Here is a 22,007-nt window from a genome sequence, read left to right on the forward strand (position 1 = left end):
GGGTTTACAACCACTTTAATAATACTTGAAGTCATACATTTATATGTATTTATTATCTGAGTGCCATTTTATCTTCAATAAATTTAGTAGGGAATTTTTAAAATAATGTTATATTGATGTATACTGATAAAGATAGTTATACATTTTTATTTATGATATTGTTTAATAAACATTTTGTAGCCATCATGGGATGTACAAAACCATCAGGAAACCTTCTGTTTCCTGTCTTATATTACAGGATTCTGTGCTGGAGTCTCAAGGTACTCGCTGTTCAGCACGTGGTGGTCTCATCAAGCCTGACATTGTATTTTTTGAGAACAGCTTCCCGCTCGTTTCTTCTTGCAACTCACCGACTTCCCCAGGGCAGACCTTCTAATTGTCATGGGCACCTCTCTAGAGGTCAGACTGCTGATAAAAGGAAACAGGAAAGATTCTCAGGACCTTATATTATAGTTATTTTGAATAGCACTATAAGCCCCCCATCACCTAGCTAAGAAAATAATATACATTGACCCCATATAAAATACTGATGGATGCCAGCCTATGTAAGCCACCAACAAACTGCAATGGGCTTCAATTTCTTTATAATGACATTGATTTATTAAAGAAGTTGAGCATGTTTACTTTGCAAAGTGAAGTAGGTTAAGCCATGCTAACTTTATTCATCCAATCATTTTTTTTAAATTTTTCTTTAACACGATTGTGTATTCATTCAAAGTAAATTTTCACTTAGCTTCACTTCAGTCACCAAGCTATGTGAAAATTCATTTTGCAAAGTGAACATGCTCTACTCCTTTAGTAAAACAGTCCCACTGTGTTGATGAAACAAGACCCTTTGCTTAGTTAGCATTTTCCTCATGTAGAAATTTACAGTATCTTACACCCCTCTCATTTTTGTAAATATTTTATTATATCTTTTCATCTGACAACACCGAAGAAATTACACTTTGCTACAATGTAAAGTAGTGAGTGTACAGCTTGTATAGCAGTGTAAATTTGCTCTCCCCTTAAAATAACCCAACACACAGCCATTAATCAAAAGTCCAGGATCCAACGTAGCGAGAGAGTCTTCACCAGATTCAAACCAGGTGTGAACCAAATGATTGTCTCCAAAAGGAAAGAGCCCCAGGTGCTGGCTAATGCTAAGTCATGCTGGAAGTATGCAAGGAAGTCCGGACAGCCGCACACCGGGAAAAATGCAAATGTCTTTATTGTAAAAACAGGATCATACAGCATACAGGACACTGTGGCGAAAAAAGTACAGGCAATCAGCTAACGCATTTCGCACTATGCCAAGTGCTTACTCATAGCTCATGAGTAAGCATTTAGCATAGTGCGAAACGCGTTAGCTGATTGCCTGTACTTTTTTCGCCACAGTGTCCTGTATGCTGTATGATCCTGTTTTTACAATAAAGACATTTGCATTTTTACCGATGTGCGGCTGCCCGGACTTTCTTGCATACTTTCAACACAGCCATTAATGTCTAAACCGCTGGCAACAAAAGTGAGTACACCCCTAAGTGAAAATGTCCAAATTGGGCCCAAAGTGTCAATATTTTGTGTGGCCACCATTATTTTCCAGCACTGCCTTAACCCCTTTTGGGCATGGAGTTCACCAGAGCTTCACAGGTTGCCACTGGAGTCCTCTTCCACTCCTCCATGATGACATCACAGATCTGGCGTATGTTAGAGACCTTGCGCTCCTCCACCTTCCATTTGAGGATGCCCCACAGATGCTCAATAGGGTTTAGGTATGGAGACATGCTTGGCCAGTCCATCACCTTTACCCTCAGCTTCTTTAGCAAGGCAGTGGTCATCTTGGAGGTGTGTTTGGGGTTGTTACCATGTTGGAATACTGCCCTGCGACCCAGTCTCCAAAGGGAGGGGATCATGCTCTGCTTCAGGATGTCACAGTACATGTTGGCATTCATGGTTCCCTCAATGAACTGTAGCTCCCCAGTGCCGGCAGCACTCATGCAGACCCAGACCATGATACTCCCACCAACATGCTTGACTGTAGGCAAGACACACTTGTCTTTGTACTCCTCACCTGGTTGCTGACACACATGCTTGACACCATCTGAACCAAATAATTTATCTTGGTCTCATGAGACCACAGGACATAGTTCCAATAATCCATGTCCTTAGTTTGCTTGTCTTCAGCAAACTGTTTGCAGGCTTTCTTGTGCATCATCTTTAGAAGAGGCTTCCTCCTGGACGACAACCATGCAGACCAATTTGATGCAGTGTGTGGCGTATGGTCTGAGCACTGATAGGCTGACCCCCCACCCCTTCAACCTCCTGCAGCAATGTTGTCAGCACTTACACATCTATCTCCCAAAGACAACCTCTGTATATGACGCTGAGCACGTGCACTCAACTTCTTTGGCTGACCATGGTGAGGCCTGTTCTGAGTGGAACCTGTCCTGTTAAATCACTGTATGGTCTTGGCCACCATGCTGCAGCTCAGTTTCAGGGTCTTGGCAATCTTCTTATAGCCTAGCCCATCTTTATGTAGAGCGACAATTCTTTTTTTCATATCTTCAGAGAGTTCTTTGCCATGAGGTCCCATGTTGACCAGTAGGAGAGAGCGATAACACCAAATTTAACACACCTGCTCCCCATTCACACCTGAGACCTTGTAACATTAACGAGTCACATGACACCAGGGAGGGAAAATGGCTAATTGGGCCCAATTTGGACATTTTCACTTAGGGGTGCACTCACTTTTGTTGCCAGAGGTTTAGACATTAATGGCTGTGTTGAGTTATTTTAAGGGGACAGCAAATTGACACTGTTATACAAGCTGTACACTCACTACTTTACATTGTAGCAAAGTGTTATTGCTTCAGTGTTGTCACATAAAAAGATATAATAAAATATTTACAAAAATGTGAGGGGTGTACTCACTTGTGTACTCACTAATGTACATACTAATACAAACCATCACATGCAAATACAAATCATCATATACAAATACAAGGATCCATCACTTACAAATACATCAATCATCACATACAAATACACCAACCCATCACATACAAATACACCAATACACTTACAAATACAAACCATCACATACATATATAAATCATCACATACAAATACATTGACCCATCACATACAAATACATTGACCCATCACATACAAATACACTGACCCATCACATACAAATACAATGACCCAGCACATACAAATACATCGGCCCATCGCATACAAATACACCGACAAATCACATACAAATGCAACGACCCATCACATACAAATATAGTAACCAAAAGGCTGTGCTCTGAATTTTCTGGACAGATGTCTTTTTTTCCAAGTACATGTTCTCTACTAATTATGATAGTGCACAGTTTTCAAGCTTGCCCAACTTTTTCTACAGAAATGTAATCCAAGCCCCCTCTATCCAAAGACAGACATTTTTAGATCCATTCCCACTTCTACCATTGGCTGTTTAATAAAGGACCTTTGTTTGGTATTTGTGCTATACTGCCAGTAGTTTTGTTTTAATAACTCCTCATCCTATATACTTGATAAGAAAAGCTTTACAGGAAACTACAGCAAAAGTTAATATACAATGTAAAACTACAGTATATGTCTGGTTTACAGGTGGAACCATTTGCCAGTTTGGTGTATGCAGTCAGTCGTTCTACACCACAAGTTCTTATAAATCAAGATAATGTGGGACCATTTTTGGACACTTCAGATGGACTCAATGTAGTGGAGCTTGGAGAAGTCACCAGTGGAGTGAAGCATTTTGTACAACTGCTGGGCTGGGAGCGTGAACTTAACGAGCTAGAGGAAAGTGGCAAGATAATGTAAAAAAAAATTAAAGTGACACTAGACAATATTCTTGTTTAAAAAAAAATAACCACATACACTGCTCTATGCATCCCTTAGTCCATCTCGGGAGTAAGCAAGGTAGGCTGGCTATGTTCCCACAAACAGTGGGAGCATGGATTATGAGCATAACCACCCTCTAACAGCAGCAAAAAAATAATTTGGAGGAGGCTGGGAGCAATAAAACACAACATATGTCATCGGCACACTAATGATCTTCAAAAAAAGGGTCTAACGCTTTATTTGATGATCACATCAAAGCTAAAACAGGGACTTTTCAGGGCCACACAGGTCCCCTTCATCAGACATTTGAGATCCTTGGTGTGCTGGGTGTTTCTGGTTTCCAGCCAGTGGTCGCCACAGCATCGCTTACCTGACAGCTATTTCCAGGAATGTGTGCGTTGGGAATATTTCTTTGGACTTGAAAGCAATAGAAGGTACTTTTTTGATTTAGGAATACATACCTCAATATCATTTTTTTAAACCAGAGTTTAAAGTCACTTTAAATCAACTAACCAGATAGACAAATATACTGATACATTCCTCTTGTTTCAGAACACAGAAGATCATCAAGCATGAACTGTTTGTAGTGAAAACCTAAGTACGGTGTCATTTAGGAATGGAGGGTGAAGAAATGTTACTGTATATAATAGTAATAACTAATGATAATTATGTGTGTAATAGAACTTATAAATGGAGCTACTATGAACCTGTGAGAAGTGCTTTAGCTATTGGTAATAATTGAAAGAAGTAATACTGTATATATGGTCTGTCAATGTGGCTACTTACTGTACTCTTTACCTCAGCAACTGTTTTTAAATAAAAATAAATACAAAATGTATTAATATATTGGTAGCAATGTATTGCTGTATTTCTTTATCGTACATCACGTGACACAGAGCACCATAGTAATGACTATCTGGGTTATACGCTACCTTTAGGTGATTGGACACTGGCAACCAATAGTAAGAAAGTTCTTCCCATATAACCCCTCCCATACGGGAAGTACCTCAGTTTTTTCGCCTGTGTCTTGAAGGTGATGGTCATGGCTGTTGAAGCTGTTCAATACTTAAATGATGTCCCAGTAAGGGTGTTATGATTGAATCCACTCGGATGGCATAGAGGCTAAAATATATAGTACCGGAGCCTCAGTGCAGGAGCGAGGTTTTGCCTGTAATGTGTCCTATATGGCGCTTGACCCTTGTAGTTGGTATTTCTGGTCTATTCTTTGCCCAAGGTAAACCAAAAGGGTGCTTTACGGGTCCAAGGGTGTGGACTCCAAATAAAAGGTCCTTGAAGGTCCAGCAGAGACACAACCCGCCGTGATGTGGGAAGATTGGACCTGTTAAGACAGGTCCTTCAGCATGGATTGGTGAGTACTCCCTCTGGGTTGACTATGCTAATAGCGAGACAGGCAGTGCGTGCACCTGTGGCGCGGCTTGCATGCGTACCGAGGTGTGTGCGTGTGCCACGGGCGTGTACCACTGGCTTGCACGTGTGCCGCGAGCAAGTGCATGTGGTGCAAGTGCGCACGGGGCCGCAGGAGTGCATGTGCGGCGCGCATGCGTGTTCGGCGTCTGCCGCCAGTGGCGACTCAGTACGCCAGCACAGCATGGTACAAGAAGCCTGGGCTTCTAACGGAGCGCTGAGAGGACACAGAGCGGTACTGGGCACATGAGTCTGGAGGTTTTTGGACACAGCTACTGCAGGTTTGGCGGGGGGGTTATTAAAATCTGTGATAGCTGCTGTATGCTGGATTAAAGCTTGTTGCTCGGAGGGAGTACTTTTTTCCTCCTTACTTTTAAGCAATGTCTTCCAGAAAACGAGGTGGGGGGAGTGCAGCAAGTAAGGTTCAAGTGTTCCACCTTTGGGTTCAGGGGACCAACCTCATGTTGCTGCTGCTTTAGCCTCCCCTGAAAGACCTGCGGCATCTGGCCTGTCTGAGCCATTATGCTTGTCAGGCATTGTGGCCACTACCAATGTCTCTGCCTCGGCTTACGTTACTAAAGATGATTTAGCATCAGCCTTAGCTAGCCTTGAGGGAAAAATAGCGGGTATGATTGCCACAGTAGCGCAGGGAGGGAAAAAGCGTAATAGATCTCCCTCTCCTGAGTCTGGCCCCAGTGAGGATCCACTAGAGCACCAGGACTCTCATAGACGGATAGGTCCTTCTGATTTGGGACCAGATTGGGCAGAGGATGTGGAGGAGGTGGCAGTCAAGGACCGAGAGGAAGGAGAGGCTGAGGCTGAGATGTGAGAGCTGGGTATAAATTACCCCCGGTTCAGGAGCCAGAAGTCTCCTGTTCCCCATTAGGATCCTTGCGTCCTCAGCAAGGTTCCCAGGCTTTCCCTTTGCATCCATTGTTGGAGCAGGTGATTTTCGCAGATTGGGATCATCCTGACAGGATATTCCTGCCTCCAAAGAGGTTCTCTTTATTATATCCTATGGAGGAAAAATTCCGGAAGAAGTGGGATACGCATTTGGTTGATGCTGCCATTTCTTCAGTGAATAAAAGTCTAACCTGTCCAGTCTGGGTTTAAAAGGCCTCAGGGTCAGAAAAAGCTCTGGACCCAAAAGTCAGCCAAACCTAACTCCAAGTCTACCGTGTGAAGGGGTTCCACCACTTTTATGGGTGGGGGGGAGGCTACGGCTATTCTAGGAAGCCTGGAAAAGACTTGTGCAAGACCGGTGGGTCATTTCCACTGTGGCGCAAGGCTACAGACTAGAGTTCCGGGAATTCCCTCCTTCTCTGTATCCGAGCTCCAAGGTTCCCACGGATCCAGAAAAGAGAAGATGTCTGTTCCTGGCCTTGGAGCGCTTGGAAAAGCAGGGAATAATTGTCAAGGTTCCGCACGACGAAAGATTCGAGGGGTTTTACTCAAATCTTTTCACAGTGCCAAAACAAAATGGAGAGGTAAGGCCCATTTTGGACCTCAAGGCTCTTAATCAGTTCCTAAACGTTCGATCCTTCTGTATGGAGTCGATTCATTCTGTGATAGCTTCCCTGAGAAAAGGGAAGTGTGACAGGAGGGCCCGTGGAACCCAGAATTCCTTGCAAAGTATGGGATGCCCTTGTTTCAGCTCCCCATACACCTCTTATGTCTAAGTCATCCTGTGCTATCCTGGCACAGGGTGAGAGAGAAAATATATCTTGGACTACTTAAAATGGGACAGTAATATTTGTCAACAATATCTCCCAGGATGTATGTAGAGACTATTCTTGGCTTGTTTGATTCTGAACTCAACATGTTAGTTAATTGAGAGAGCTGATCACATTGTCCTCTGTACAATGTAGGAGACGGGCCGACTCCTAGTGGAGTTCCTGCTATTTTGAGAAAATGTCCTGTGGTTGTACTTATGATAATGTACTGTGTGAAGCTCAGTGACAACAAGTCTGACCTGTAGTGAAATCTTGACGGGCACAGATTCACATCGGCTGCTTAAAGGGATTAGTTAATTAAAACAAACAACAGAAAGCACTCACATGAGTGTAGACGGGTAGGCCGCACACCCCATAAAGTGCATAAAAAATACAAGAACCCCCTATCGGGGCTTTAAAGCGGCCAATAAAGTGCAGTATCAGTAGTTGAAAAAATTCAATTTTATTGATACAAAAAGTATAAATAGCATAATATAAAAATCACTGAAAATGAATACTGACTGTTAGAGTCAGGACATGAACTGTATATGGCGTACAATTGCAGCGAACAAAGCATACAATTAAAACCAATGCAAAGCACAATGTGTTAAAGGGCTTTAAAACTTTGGTTGCCCTTTAACACATTGTGCTTTGCATTGGTTTTAATTGTATGCTTTGTTCGCTGCAATTGTACGCCATATCCAGTTCATGTCCTGACAGTCAGTATTCATTTTCAGTGATTTTTATACTATGCTATTTATACTTTTTTTATACTTTTTGTATCAATAAAATTGAATTTTTTCAACTACTGATACTGCACTTTATTGGCCGCTTTAAAGCCCCGATAGGGGGTTCTTGTATTTTTTTGGGGGATTAGTTAATTAGCTCATGTTAATTTGTTACAGGTGTATTGTTAGAGTAATATGAGCAGGAGGGGGAAACCTCCTCTTCTACCGTATAAAAAGACTTGTATTCTGGTTCTAATAAATGAGTCCATGTTAGCAGCTAAGCAAGTCTCGTCTTGTTTTGTGCTTATGAGCGGTTGGAATATCTGATATCTATATCCAGACTGGGAGGAAGTGGTATACTGACGGAAGCACTCAAGCAGAGTGTGTGACGTTCCATGACAGAGAGTATTTGGCGTCCATATATATCAAGGATGCGTACCTGCATGTACCGATCTTCAATCTGCATCAAAGATTTCTGCGTTTCGAAGTGGAAGAGCGTCACTTGCAATTCGTGGCTTTGCCATTCGGTCAAGCCACGGCCACGGCCTCCCGGTTGTTCACAAAGATTCTGGCCCCGGTGTTAGCATCCCTAAGGTCTCAGGGAATCTCTGTGATAGGGTATTTGGACGATCTTCTGCTAAAAGATTGATATCACCCAGACTTAGTGCAAAACGTAACCAGAGCGGTTCAGTTCTTGGAACTCCTAGGCTGGGTCCTAAATGTGGACAAATCAGCCCTTCGCCCGGCTCATGGTTCTGATATACCTGGGCCTGATCTTGGACACAACTCAGGCAAAGGTGTTTTTGCCTCCCTAAAAGGCCAGCTCCATAGTGGAGCTTGTCCGGAATATAAAAAGAAAAAAAGAAGCCTTCTATTCGGCTATGCATGAGGTTACTGGGCAAGATGGTGTCGTCTTTTGATGCAGTCCCTTATGCACAGTTCCATTCCAGGATGTTCCAGAACAACGTTCTGGAGGCCTGGAACAAAGTCACTCAAACCTTGGATTGTCCTATGTCCCTGTCCCCAGGGGTGAGACAGAATCTCTCATGGTAGTTAAGGACCAGAAAGGGAAAATCTTTTCCGCCTGTAACCTGGAGGGTGGTGACCATGGACGCCAGTCTTTTTGGCTGGGGAGCAGTCCTGGAGGAAGCGTCAGTCCAGGGGAAATGGTCCCGAGCACAAAAGAGCCTGCCCATCAATCTCTTGGAGATTCAGGCAGCCCGCTTAGCTCTACTTTTCTGGACAACCAGGTTACAGGGATTTCCTGTCTGGATCCAGTCTGACAACTCCACGGTGGTAGCATACATCAACCACCAATTAGGCACCAGGAGCCAGGCGGCCCAAAGGGAGGTAAATCATATTCTAGCTTGGGCAGAGAAGCATGTTCCATTTCTTTTGACAGTGTTTATACCGGGTGTGGACAATTGGCAGGCAGACTTTCTGAGTCGCCAACAGTTGTTGCTGGGGGAGTGGTCCCTTCATCCTGAAGTGTTTCTTCAGATCTTCCAACGTTGGGGTACCCCAGATGTAGATCTATTGGCTTCCAGGTTCAACACCAAGCTGGACAAGTTTGTGTCCAGGACCAATGATCCATCCGCTGTCTGAACCGATGCATTAGTAGTTCCTTGGGATCAGTATTCCCTGATGTATGCCTTTCCTCCAGTTCAAGTGCTGCCACGGCTGCTGCGCAGGACACAGGAGGAGCGAAAGCCAGTAATCCTGGTGGCCCTGGCTTGGTCCAGGAGAGCTTGGTACACAGAGATTGTGAAATTGGCAATGGAGGACCCATGGTTCCTTCCATGCCGTCCGGACCTGCTGTCTCAATGGCCCATATTCTATCCTACTTTACAGTCGCTAAATTTGACGGCTTGGCTATTGAAACCAGAATCCTGAAAGATTCTGGTATTTCGGGTTCAGTCTTATCTACCCTGATGAATGCTAGAAAACCGGTCTCTAGAGGTATTTACTACAGAGTCTGGAGGTCATACATTTCCTGGTGCAAAGCCAAAAAATGGCACCCTCGCAAATATACGATTGGAAGGGTTCTCGGCTTCCTACAAACAGGGGTGGAGTTGAAACTAGCTTCAAGGGCAATTAAAGGGCAGATCTCGGCCTTGTCAGGTTTTTTTCAGAGACCGATTGCATCTCATTCATTAGTGCGAACCTTTGTTAAAGGGGTGACGCGCTTGATGCCACCAGTTAAGCCGCCCTTATGTCCCTGGGATCTGAATCTGGTTCTATCAGTTCTGCAGGAGCAACCTTTTGAATCTATTAGGCATATTCCTTTGATCCTGTTGACAGGCAAATTGGTCTGATTGCTATGACCTTGGCAAGAAGTGTGTCAGAGTTGGCCGCCCTTTCTTGCAAGGAACCATTTTTGGTTTTACATCAGGACAGAGTGCTCATGCGCCGGATTTTTTGCCTAAAGTGGTTTCCAATTTTCATTTGAATCAGGCTATCATTTTACCCTCCTTTTTTCCGAATCCTAAGACTACGGAGGAGAAGTCGATGCACTTGCTTGACCTTGTGCGGGTGATCAGAATCTATTTGTCAGCCCTGACAAGGTTCCGCCTTGTGATCTAAAAGCACAATCCACCAAAAGGGTTAGTGCGTCTTGGGCAGTGCGCCATCAGGTGTCTATGGCTCAGGTTTGCAAAGTGGCCGCTTGGTCTTCAGTCCATACATTCACTAGGTTCTACCAGGTAGATGTTAGATCTCAAAAGGAGGCTGTATTTGGCCACAGCGTGCTGCAAGCAGCATTGTAGGTCCTTTGTCCAGAAGTTGGCTTAGGGATACTGTGTTTCCTCCACTCTGGGGCATTGCTTTAGGACATCCCAGATAGTCATTACTGTGGTGCTCTGTGTCCCGTGATGTACAATAAAGAAAAATGGATTTTTAATACAGCTTACCTGTAAAATCCTTTTCTTGGAGTACGTCACGGGACACAGAGGTCCCTCCCCTCTTTTCTGGGATCTTTATTGCTTGCTACAAAAACTGAATTACTGCCTCAGGGTTAAAAGCACCGCGTTTTGCATGCACATCGGCAGCCTTCCCCATTGATTTCAATGGCAGGGGTGGTTTAGGAGCGGTGTATACACCGCTCCCGCACTGCCCCAAATATGCTGCTTGCAGAACTTTTTTTACTGTCCTGCAAGCGCACTGCAAGCTTTCACACTGGGGAGGCATGAGAGGTGCTTTATAGACACTATTTTTAGAGCTAAAATGCCTGAAAAGCGCCCCAGTGTGAAAGGGGTCCTAATGCTGTGTATGCACATGTCCAAGCTGCCGGATGGGGCAGTGATGTGAATTATTATGTACAGTTATCCCTACAAATATGAAAGCTGAAGTTTAATATGCTTATTTTTCTCCCTCCCTGGTCCCTCCCTCCTCATTAACAGGCTCATTATATTTTAAAGTACTAAACTAAAATCAGTTCCTTTTTTATAGTTTGGATTTGAATATCTGTCAGGCTTTTATTGCTCTCTGTGGCCCCACATTATGCAGATTTACCATCCCTATTTGTCTTTACCGTCTTTATCAAGTGAAAGTGGGTTGCAATCAGAACAGGAAAAGAGTGGAAATCTTTCGACGGGGATGTGAGTTCTGGTGATCCTGATGACAGCAAGAGATTTCCTTTCAGAGGATTTTCCTCTTACTTCCTGTTGTGGCTATGGGACGGGACGTGTCCCATAACCACAGCAGATGACACATGACATGCCACAGACCAAAATAGAAAAAGAAAATGTTTTCACCTCACATGGACTATTGTCTGGGGCATGCATGGAGTGCATTTTGGAGTATACTGTAGGAGAGTGTATGCATAGTTGCCAACATTGCAAAAAAAAAAAAAAAAAACGTGGGACACTTTTTTGGCTGTAGGCGGAGCCGTATAATAATTAGGGGCGGGCATGCATTTGTGGGCGTGGCTTAGCAATAAAAATAAAACTGCGGCGCGCAAAGTGCGCCGCGGCGAAGCATGGGCGTGGTTTATGTGAAAGAGTGGGCATTGCTTAAATGGGCGTGGCTCAAAGGGGGTGTGAGATGCATAAGGGATGGAGAGGGAAAGGGGGAGAGAGGAATAAAGGGACAGCAGCCCCAGATCCTACACAACAATAGAAATATGTGTATTCTAGAAAGTTTAACAATCAGCAGATAAAGATACTCCAAACACTTGGTGTTAGCTCTTCAATCATCCCAGAACCATGATTGTTATGGTGTCAGGATGATTGAAGCGCATTATTTCTATTATTACATTGTAATATAAAAATAAATCATTCAACTCACCATAATGCAGAATCAGTGGGATCCCTGTGCGTGTCACCTGCCACGTCGCCTGCCACCAGCAGAGTCCATCCTTGCATCAGGTGCCACCAGCAGAGTCCATCCTTGCATCAGGTGTCCCCAGCAGAGTCTATCTACGTATCAGGTGCCCCCGGCAGAATCCCTCCCTGCATCAGGTGCTCCAGCAGGGTCAGTATAGACCCCCTCAGTGCAGACCCCCCTCCATCAGTGCAGACCCCCCTCATCAGTGCAGACCCCCCTCATCAGTGCAAACCCCCTCAGAGCAGACCCCCCTCCATCAGTGCAGACCCCCTCAGTGCAGACCCCCCTCCATCAGTGCAGACCCCCCTCCATCAGTGCAGACCCCCTCAGAGCAGACCCCCCTCCATTAGTGCAGACCCCCTCAGTGCAGACCCCCTCAGAGCAGAACCCCCTCCATCAGTGCAGACCCCCTCAGAGCAGACCCCCCTCCATCAGTGCAGACCCCCTCAGCAGACCCCCCTCCATCAGTGCAGACCCCCTCAGAGCAGAACCTCCTCAGTGCAGACCCCCCCTCCATCATTGCAGACCCCCTCAGAGCAGAACCCCCTCCATCAGTGCAGACCCCCTCAGCAGACCCCCCTCCATCAGTGCAGACGCCCTCAGCAGACCCCCCCTCCATAAGTGCAGACGTCCTCAGAGCAGAACCCCATCAGTGCAGACCCCCTCAGCAGAACCCCCTCCATCAGTGCAGACCCCCTCAGCATATCCCCCTCCATCAGTGCAGATGCCCTCAGCAAACCCTCCCCTCCCATAACGCCCCCCAGGCCCCAGCAGTGTCAGTGAGCACATAGATAGCGTGGCCGCCGGTGCAGCGTCCGGCGCCGTGTGTTCAGTGGAGAGGGGAGGGGCCGATCCGTGCAAGAGGAGAAGCCGATTCATTGGCTGCATGGATCAAGCCCCCTTCCCCGCTCTACTGAACACAAGGGGGAGCGACCAAGCGGCGGGACAGGCCGCCATTTTACTGAAGCCCGTTCCCAAAAATGCAAATTGCAAACATTCCCGATTTTCCCTGGGCAAATCCCGATTCGGGACAGCCTCCGACCAGGACGAGGGACCCAAAATCAGGATTGTTCTGGGAAATTCGGGACTGTTGGCAACTATGTGTATGAGGCATGCATGGTGTGCGCTTTGGGGTATAGGAGAGTGCATGGGGCATGCATTGAGTGTGCTATGGTGTAAAGAAGAGTGTATGGGGCATGCATGGATTGTGCTATGGGGTATAGGAGAGTGTATGGGAGATGCATGGAGTGTGCTATGGGGTATAGGAGAGTGCATGGAGTGCACTATGGAGTATAGGAGAGTGTATGGGGCATGCATGGAGCGTTCTATGGAGCATAGGAGAGTGTATGGGGCATGCATGGAGTGCGCTATGAAGTATAAGAGAGTGTATGGGGCAAGCATGGAGTGTGCTATGGAGTATAGGATAGTGTATGAGGGATGCGTGGAGTGTGCTGTGGGGAATAGGAGAGTGTATGAGGGATTCATGGAGTGTGCTATGGGGAATAGGAGAGTGTATGGGGCATGCATGGAGTGTGCTATGGAGTATAGGAGAGTGTATGAGGGATTCATGGAGTGTTCTATGGGGAATAGGAGATTGTACGGGGCATGCATGGAGTGTGCTATGGGGTGATAAGGTTGGAAATAATGGGTTAGAGTTCTACTTAAAATAGTTTTTTTTTTCTCTGCATAAATGTGTACGTGTCAGTATATGTTGTAAGACTAGTCTTAAGTTTTTCCAGATGTGTCCAGCGTCATGTATGTTGAAATTATACTGCTTGTTACCTTATATGGAAATTTGCTGAAATATGGGATCCTGTAACCAGTCTATAAAAAGCACCAATAAAGAGCCGACAGTGCAGTTGACAGTACGGGACCTTTAAGGCTCGGAGCTGATATACAGATACTCCTGATTCTGTGTCTTACTTCTTTAATAGAGCTAAATTTGGCAAAGCAATATAAACTAGAAGCAGTTAAGTTGAAAACTGCACCTAACAATTCTGGCGCCCGGAAGTAGGGACACACCGATGATACTTCAAGAGGTGGATGAATTGGACTGACGGAACAAAAGGACAGGCATTCCGGGAACCACAGATTGAAAACCTGGCCAGGTAAGAAAAAGCTTTATTTTTCTTATATTCTGTGCTCCCCTGATTTGTGCCTATCCGTTCTGTCAGTTACGGTTCTCCTGGTTTTAAAACACCAGCCTCTGTAGTGGTGAGTCTAGAATACTGCATATTTTGGTTTATATTGCTGTTATTATTTGTTGTTTGTTGTCTGTCTGTCTTGTTGAGAAAGTGAATGAGCCTTGCCAAGGTTGGTATGAATTGAAAGAATATCATCCCAATGAGCAACGGAATGCGCCTTTACCTCACATGATGAGTTTGGGGGTCTGACGCTTAAGTTTGATATTCAATTTAATTCATAAACCATAGACGGGTTGAAAGTATAAGCCCTGTCTGCTCCATAAAGCAGGGATAAGAGTGTATGAGAGGGATCCCAGATACGGGGGGGAATGAGGTCTCCATAAAGCCCGGAGATCTAGTCGGATACCTGGTCACTTGAAGGAATGCTTGTATATGTTGTAGCTGTCAGTCTGGTCATAATATTTGTCAGTTGGCTAGCATATAAAGTAATTCGTTTTCAGAAATCTCATCCTGGAGAGGTTTTTAGTATTCTGGCACCCTAGGAGGAAGGCAACGAGGAACTAGTGTAGCTTTTTAAGTATTTTGTATTGTACACTAAGTGTCCCACACGCTACCTAGGCACGGACTGTCAGAATGGGCCAGCAGAACACGAAACCCCGTCAGGGAATTGTGGCGCATTATACGGTGCCACAGATAATTAAAAACATCTATGGGAAAGATGAAGCGCGGGACTTAAAGGATGTCCTTCGTAAATTTAAGGTGAAAGGAGCAGCGGGTTTAGACCCGGATGTATGGAGTGAAATAAAAAGGGACAGACAAGGAGAGGTGTTAGAGAAGCAATGGATGCGTCAGGTTCAATGCTTAATTAAGGTCTCAAATAGAGCGAAAGAAGAGGGGTGGAAATATAATCCAGATTGTGATGGTTGGGATATGAAAGATAGAAGAACAAAAAATGTTGAAATTTTAAATAATCTTAGTTCAACCATCCCACCCCCATACACTGACATAGAGCAAAATTCGCATAAGCCAGGGTTATATCCTGTACTTGAGGGGAGAGGATGGGTTTGTCAGGTTTGTGGAACCCAGAATCCAGAATGGGCAATAGAATGTGTGCATTGTGGGGCACAAAAACCTCATTCAGAAACTGTAGCCCCCGTACGCACTGATACACGCATTGTACAGGTAAATAATCCAGAATTTGGACAAGTAGCCCATCCACACGCCCCACCTACTATTACTCGGATGCAAATAAGGACTTGGAAGCCTTGGTCAGCAGACACCCTTATGGCATTAATACAGAGCGCCCCAGACCCGGTAGCAAAGCCAGCTGCTTTCTGTAGATTTGTGACACAGTTAATGAATACACATGAAGCAACCTGGCAGGATGGGGAGGATTTATGCAGACATAAAATGACTCTGACCCTGTTTAACCAGTTTATGACTGAAATAGGTCTGCACCGACCTGCAGACCGAGCTGACGGGGATGGCAATCTAGAGGCAGGACACGTCAGACACATAGACTCAAGGGCCCCTTTTATTGTTAGATTAGAAGCTTTCTGTCAGGCAAAACAACAGGAGAGGGGGTCAATATCACCCATGAAACAAATGCCAGGACAGACTGTATCGGAATTTTACTTATCTATGGAAAGTATGATGGCAGATGAGGGATTGGATTTGGCTCTGCCAGTCACGATCCGAGCCTTCAATAGACAGTTTATGGAAGGATTAAATCCACAGATAAGTGAAAGACTGAAAGCCTGCACACCAGAGTAGAGGGCAATTAGAGATAGAGGGTCGTTGTTACAGAAGGCACAAGGCATAGAGGCGGACTTAGCAGAAACCAAAGGGAGGAAACATCATGCAATCAATGCGATTGTGGGTCCCCAAGAGCAAGGTAGAGGTTCCTCTCGCAAACCCCTTACCTGTTACTACTGTAACAAGATTGGTCACATCAGACGCCACTGCAGGAAAAGAATAAGGGATGAAGGAGATGAAGGTGTTGATTCTCCAGTTAATCAGAGAAGAAACCAGCCCAGGGGCAACAACAATAATGGTGACATAAGGCGTCAGGGAGATGATCCACGGGCATGACTCGCCCCGGTTTTAGAAAGATCCAAAACAAAGATGCTTAAGACCACTATAACGGTTGGTAATAAGAAAATTTCTTGTTTAGTTGACACAGGAGCTTCACGCTCGTTACTTTCTGATTCTGAACTACTCCCTGAGCAAGAATCACCTGACACTATATTGATAACTGGATATGATGGCATTTTAGCCGACGCCCCGCTGACAAAACCTCTAAAAGTTAAAATAGGGAACCACATGTTCCTTTCACGTTTTCTGGTATCTAGAGGAGCCCCCACTAATTTGCTAGGAGCTGACATTTTGCAGAAAATAGGAGCTAACATTACCTATCACCCAGATGGTACTGTCACCTTAGCTATAGGGGATAATCAAGAACACATGGAGATGTGTAACCTGATACAATACCTGGAGGAGGAATCGGAACTGTCCGGTCCATCTCCTCCAGATTTGGATCAGATCTTCTCATCCCTTCCGGAAGAAATATGGGAGAAACATCCAGCTGATGTTGGACTTTAGCCCATACCTCCGGTTACCCTACAGCTGATTCCAGGAGCAGTGCTTCCCCAACAAAAACAGTATCCACTCAGTGCACCCCAAGAGGCGGCCATAGAAATGCAGGTCCAATCCTTGTTAAAAAGTGAAGCTCTAAAAGAGGTAAAATCACCGGCGAATACTCCTTTGTATCTGGTTAAAAAGAAAACAGTAGTCGGTAGTCCGGTTAAGTACAGAATGGTCCAAGACCGCAGTCAACAAAATACTAGCCCCGATGACACCTTTAGTACCCAATCCACATACTTTACTGTCACAAATACCATCAACCAGTATGTACTTTACGGTTATAGATTTGGCCAACGCTTTCTTTTCCGTCCCGCTTGCGGAAGAATGCCAACCGTGGTTCGCATTTCCCCTCAAGAATCGACAACTAACCTGGACACGCCTACCTCAGGGTATGGCGCATTCACCTACCTTGTATTCGCAAGCATTGCAAACGGTGTTGGGAGAATGGGTACCACCAGATTCCTGTGTGTTGTTACAATATGTGGATGATTTATTGTTATGCTGCCCGGACAAGGAAACTTGTTTGGCTACCACCCTTAATTTGTTGCCATTTTTGGCAGAAAAAGGTTGCAAGGTTAATAAGAAAAAGTTGCAAGTGTGTCAGAAAAAAGTTATCTTTTTGGGACATTGTATATCACAGGGTACAAGACATCTCACTGAGGAGAGGGTTCAAGTGATAAAGGGAATGTTACCCCCACGGAATTTCAAACAATTGCGTATGTTTTTAGGTATTGTGTCATATTGTAGACAATGGATACCACACGCTAGCGCTTTGATGCAGCCATTATACGATTGTTTGAAAATTGTACCGTATATGCTTACAGAAGTAGCTTATGAGTCGTTTGTCACTTTGAAAAGGTTATTGATTTCTGCCCCGGCTATTGGTATTCCAGATTACACCAAGACATTTCATTTGTACATTGCTGAAATCACTGGACACGCCACAGGTGTTTTGACACAGGCACATGTAAAACAAAGACCCGTTGCTTACTTTTCAGCAGCATTAGATCCAGTGTCCAGAGGTTCACCGTCCTGTGTACGGGCGGTAGCAGCGGTGTCGATAATCCTAGATAAGTCATCAGAGATTGTTCTAGACAATCCAGTTGTAGTGCACACTACACATGACATACATGCAATCTTGTCTCAAGTACAGCCCAAACACATTTCAATGGCTAGGCAATTGAGGTTACAGTGTACTTTACTCTTAACTCCAAATGTCACTTTTCAGCGCTGTAAAACCTTAAATTTGGCCACCTTTTTGCCTCTTCAGTCACCAGATTTGGCAAGGGGGAATAATAGTGCTAATAAGGAAGGAGATGAGGAAACTGACACCCTTCTGTTTAAAGAGATAGATGAGCACGATTGTTTTCAGCTCATGGAACAGGAGACAATGGGATTCCCACATGTTACAGATACACCAATCTTAAATGCTGAGCACACTTTGTACATAGATGGTAGTAGGTTTGCTGATGACAAGGGTAAATATCACACAGGGTATGCTGTAGTGACTGATACACAGGTGATTGAAGCACAGCCCTTACCAGCCCACATGTCAGCACAAGAAGCAGAATTAAAAGCTTTAGAACAAGCCCTAGAATACTTAAAAGGACGAGAAGGGAATATTTACACTGACTCTGCCTACGCTTATGGTGTAGCGCATGATTATGGCCACATATGGAGGGAGAAGGGATTAAGAGAGTCCTGAACAATCTTCAAAAGGTTAAACGAGTGGCCATTATGAAGATAGCGGCACACACGAGCGCAAAAACAATTGAGGCAAAAGGAAATGCATTTGCAGATTTGACTGCAAAACAGGCAGCTCTAGGGGAAGGAAGCCCTGAGACCTTAGCAGCGGTAGAGGTGAGTATCCCAGAACCAACATGGCAGCAGCTGAGTAAATTACAGGAGCAAGCAGGGGAGAGCGAGAAAGATAAGTGGGTCAGGATGGGAGCAGCACCAGACCTTGACAATGTATGGAGGGAAGGAGGCAAAGTATGCCTACCTGCCTCTCTGTACCCAGCAATGGCAGCGGCAGTTCACCTACCCACACACGTCAGTTCCAATTCCATGTATAGGATTGTGAACCAAGGATGGCTCGCCCCTGGATTCAGTAGTACTGCAAGAAACTACTGTGCAGCCTGCCAAATCTGTCTCCTGAATAACCCAGGACAGAGAGTAAAAATCCCACGAAAACACCAGGTTCGGGCCCAATACCCCTTCCAGAGACTGCAAATTGGCTACATACAAATGCCTAAGAGCGGCCCCTTTGAATTTGTCCTCGTGTGTATCGATTTATTCTCAGGTTGGCCCGAAAGCTATCCAGTAAAATCAGCCACAGCAAAAGCCACAGCCAAGAAACTGATCACTGAGTTAATACCTAGGTTTGGTCTTCCTGAAACCATAGAATCAGATAGGGGGACACACTTTACAGGAGAAATCATGCAGAATGTGATGACCATGTTAGGGGTTCAACAAAGTTTCCACACCCCTTATCATCCACAGAGTTCAGGATCAGTGGAAAGAGTAAACGGGACAATAAAGTTGAAAATACAAAAAGCCATGCAAGAGTTAAACAAGCCATGGCCAGAATGCCTGCCTTTGGCTTTGTTCTCTATAAGATACACTCTTACAGGGAAAACAGGATTGTCCCCATATGAAATACTTTTTGGGAATGCACCTAGATTAGGTCTATACTTTCCACAGAGTATGCAATTGCAATGTGATAGTTTGACTGCATATGTGATACAATTACAACAACGTCTAACTAAGATCCACAAAAGTGTGTATTCTTCTCTTCCAGACCCTAACTCAATAGCAGGTACACATACACTGCTACCAGGAGATTATGTATATGTTAAGAAACACACCAGAAAGACATTGGAACCTAGATTTGAAGGTCCTTATCAAGTGCTTTTGACCACAGCCACTTCAGTGAAATTGGAAGGAAAAGCAGCCTGGATCCACGCATCACACTGCAAAAAGAGTCTTGAACCGAGAGAAACAGAATGAAAATCCTTCTAACTATAATAATAGTGCTTGAATGTTTTCAAATGTTTGTTTATACATGGACTCCGGGTATCAATGTAACAGTTCATGAAAATAGTACTGATCTTAGATGGGTAAATCAGGATAAGAGTATAACACAATATCCTTACTACGAATGGTATACGGTAGGAAATTTCACGGTGTCAGGACAGGAGGGTCCTTTTTATATGATGCAGAATATGGAATCACCAGTAGTGTGGATAAAAGCTAAATCACAAGCACAAGTAAACATAACTTTCCATTGGAGGGACAATTTAACATGGCCCTTTAATAACACACCGCATAAATGTCATAAGTTAGGTCCATCTGAAACATGGAGAGAAGTAAAAGACAAATTACTACAGTTACTTAGAACTCCGAATTCAAAAGAATACGAGATAGCACAGAAGGGAAAAGATCCTAGACCAGCAAGGGGAAGTGGGCAATTCAATCTAATAGGTCCTCTTAGTACCAATCAATCTGCAACTTATATTTGTACAGCATGGTATTTTGTACAAGTAAGGAAATGGGAAAACACAACAGGAGGATATATACAATGGCAACATTATGGTTTCAATATAAAGATAGAAGACGCTCTACCCACCATCTTCGAATCCTCTGTATTAACTCCTATTCCTAGATCTTGCATAAATGTTTCGGTATCACAACAGAAAACAAAAATCAAATTTAATGTAACTTTTCCCCAGCTACCAGAATGTAGGTATCGCCGAGAATGGTATGATACAGTTCTGGGAGCTGCAGGAACTGGAATGGGAATAATGAATGGGATACAGATGGAAATGATACAAAATAAGTGGAACCGTGCAGGAAGTCACATAGCTTAATAATTACAAGCAAATGGTTACCTACAACATTCGAAACACAAATTAGTCAGGTACAATTAACTAAATATCTCAATATTATGGTTAATCACACAGCACTAGTCAGTCTGGAGTTGTGGAAAGAAAATCAGGAGTTCATAAACATTACTCAATGTGCTTTTTCTACACTATCTTATCACATTCAAATTAATAGAGCTCGAGATGAGCTACGATTAGGGAATTATCGCACTTGGATGAACTATTTCAAGGGTTTAAATTTAGAAAGTACATGGTTTGAAGTACCAGGAAAAGAAGTTGAATGTGAGGAAAGATGGTGTGCTGGAAGGTTTGATGTATACAAAGTGGAGGAGCTTCAGGTAATGTGTAAGTTAATAGTGATGCCACTCCTGATAGGAAAGGATCTACCTGAATTTTGGTATCCTGAGATTTATGGACACTATGTAGATACACAAAACATGACTCATGATCTAAGTCTATGTGCTAAAACTAATAAGGGAATAGTCTGTGGAAGAGGTTCTCCAGTCTATGAACCTTGCTTATTGAAACATCAATCTAACATATGTAAGTTTCAGAGATTACCAGCAGGTGTAGGAAACAGATTTATGGAAATAGGACCACAACATATTTGTTTAGTCACAAATGATCAGGAAACTATGGAAAGTTTAAATAAAATGGCCCCTTTTTCAGGATGCGTAAAGAATGTTAAAATGCTTAAATGGCAAAATGACACTTTCCTTTTTGAACCAGATGCACATAGAATATTTAATCTAGAATGGACGGTAGATAATCTTACTGATACTACTCCTTTTATAATATCATTAGAGCCCTTACGGCAAATCTTAAATGAGTCCGAAATACTTAGAAAACACATAGAGACACAAGAACATACCCTTCAAAATAATCTAATATCTGCGGTTATAGATAAAGGGAAATTAATACATTTATCCTCACAAATAAGAGATGAAACAACACATCATTGGTATGATGTATTTGCTGGATGGTCACCCACTGCTACGGCAATTTTTAATTGGATGCTCAATCCGATACTTATTCTAATTTTAGTTTTTGTACTGCTTACCGTGATAAACTGTTGCTTATATAGGAAGATTAAGGCACGAACAGATAGAATGGAAAGAGAAAGGTATTAGGAACTCTAATGACAAAAAGGGTAACTTGACATCACCCCTTTTCTATTCTCTTTGCTTATAAGATGCAGGTATGGATTTGAGGGATGAGGGTAAATAAAGAAGACTTATCCTCCTCTGACAACCCGCGGTCAGGGATAGCACTCTTTGAAGTATCGGCTGTTCACTTGTTTGC

At 44.0% G+C, this 22,007-nt stretch overlaps 1 protein-coding gene across 2 annotated transcripts in view; it reads right to left on the reverse strand.

Moving 5' to 3' along the window:
* Positions 1-22,007, reverse strand: part of LOC141146827 (6-pyruvoyl tetrahydrobiopterin synthase-like) — a 119,444-nt gene that overhangs the window by 6,991 nt on the left and 90,446 nt on the right. Inside the window, exon 2 of one of the 2 annotated variants that reach the window (XM_073633470.1) lies at positions 351-408. The exons of the other annotated variant lie outside the window; for it this stretch is intronic. Coding sequence (XP_073489571.1) covers positions 351-383 — 33 coding nt within the window. The 5' untranslated portion in view covers positions 384-408. The remainder of the gene's footprint in view (positions 1-350; positions 409-22,007) is intronic. 2 annotated transcript variants of the gene reach the window in all.

The sequence above is a fragment of the Aquarana catesbeiana genome, linkage group LG01 (assembly GCF_042186555.1).
Source record: "Aquarana catesbeiana isolate 2022-GZ linkage group LG01, ASM4218655v1, whole genome shotgun sequence".
Taxonomy (NCBI): domain Eukaryota; kingdom Metazoa; phylum Chordata; class Amphibia; order Anura; family Ranidae; genus Aquarana; species Aquarana catesbeiana.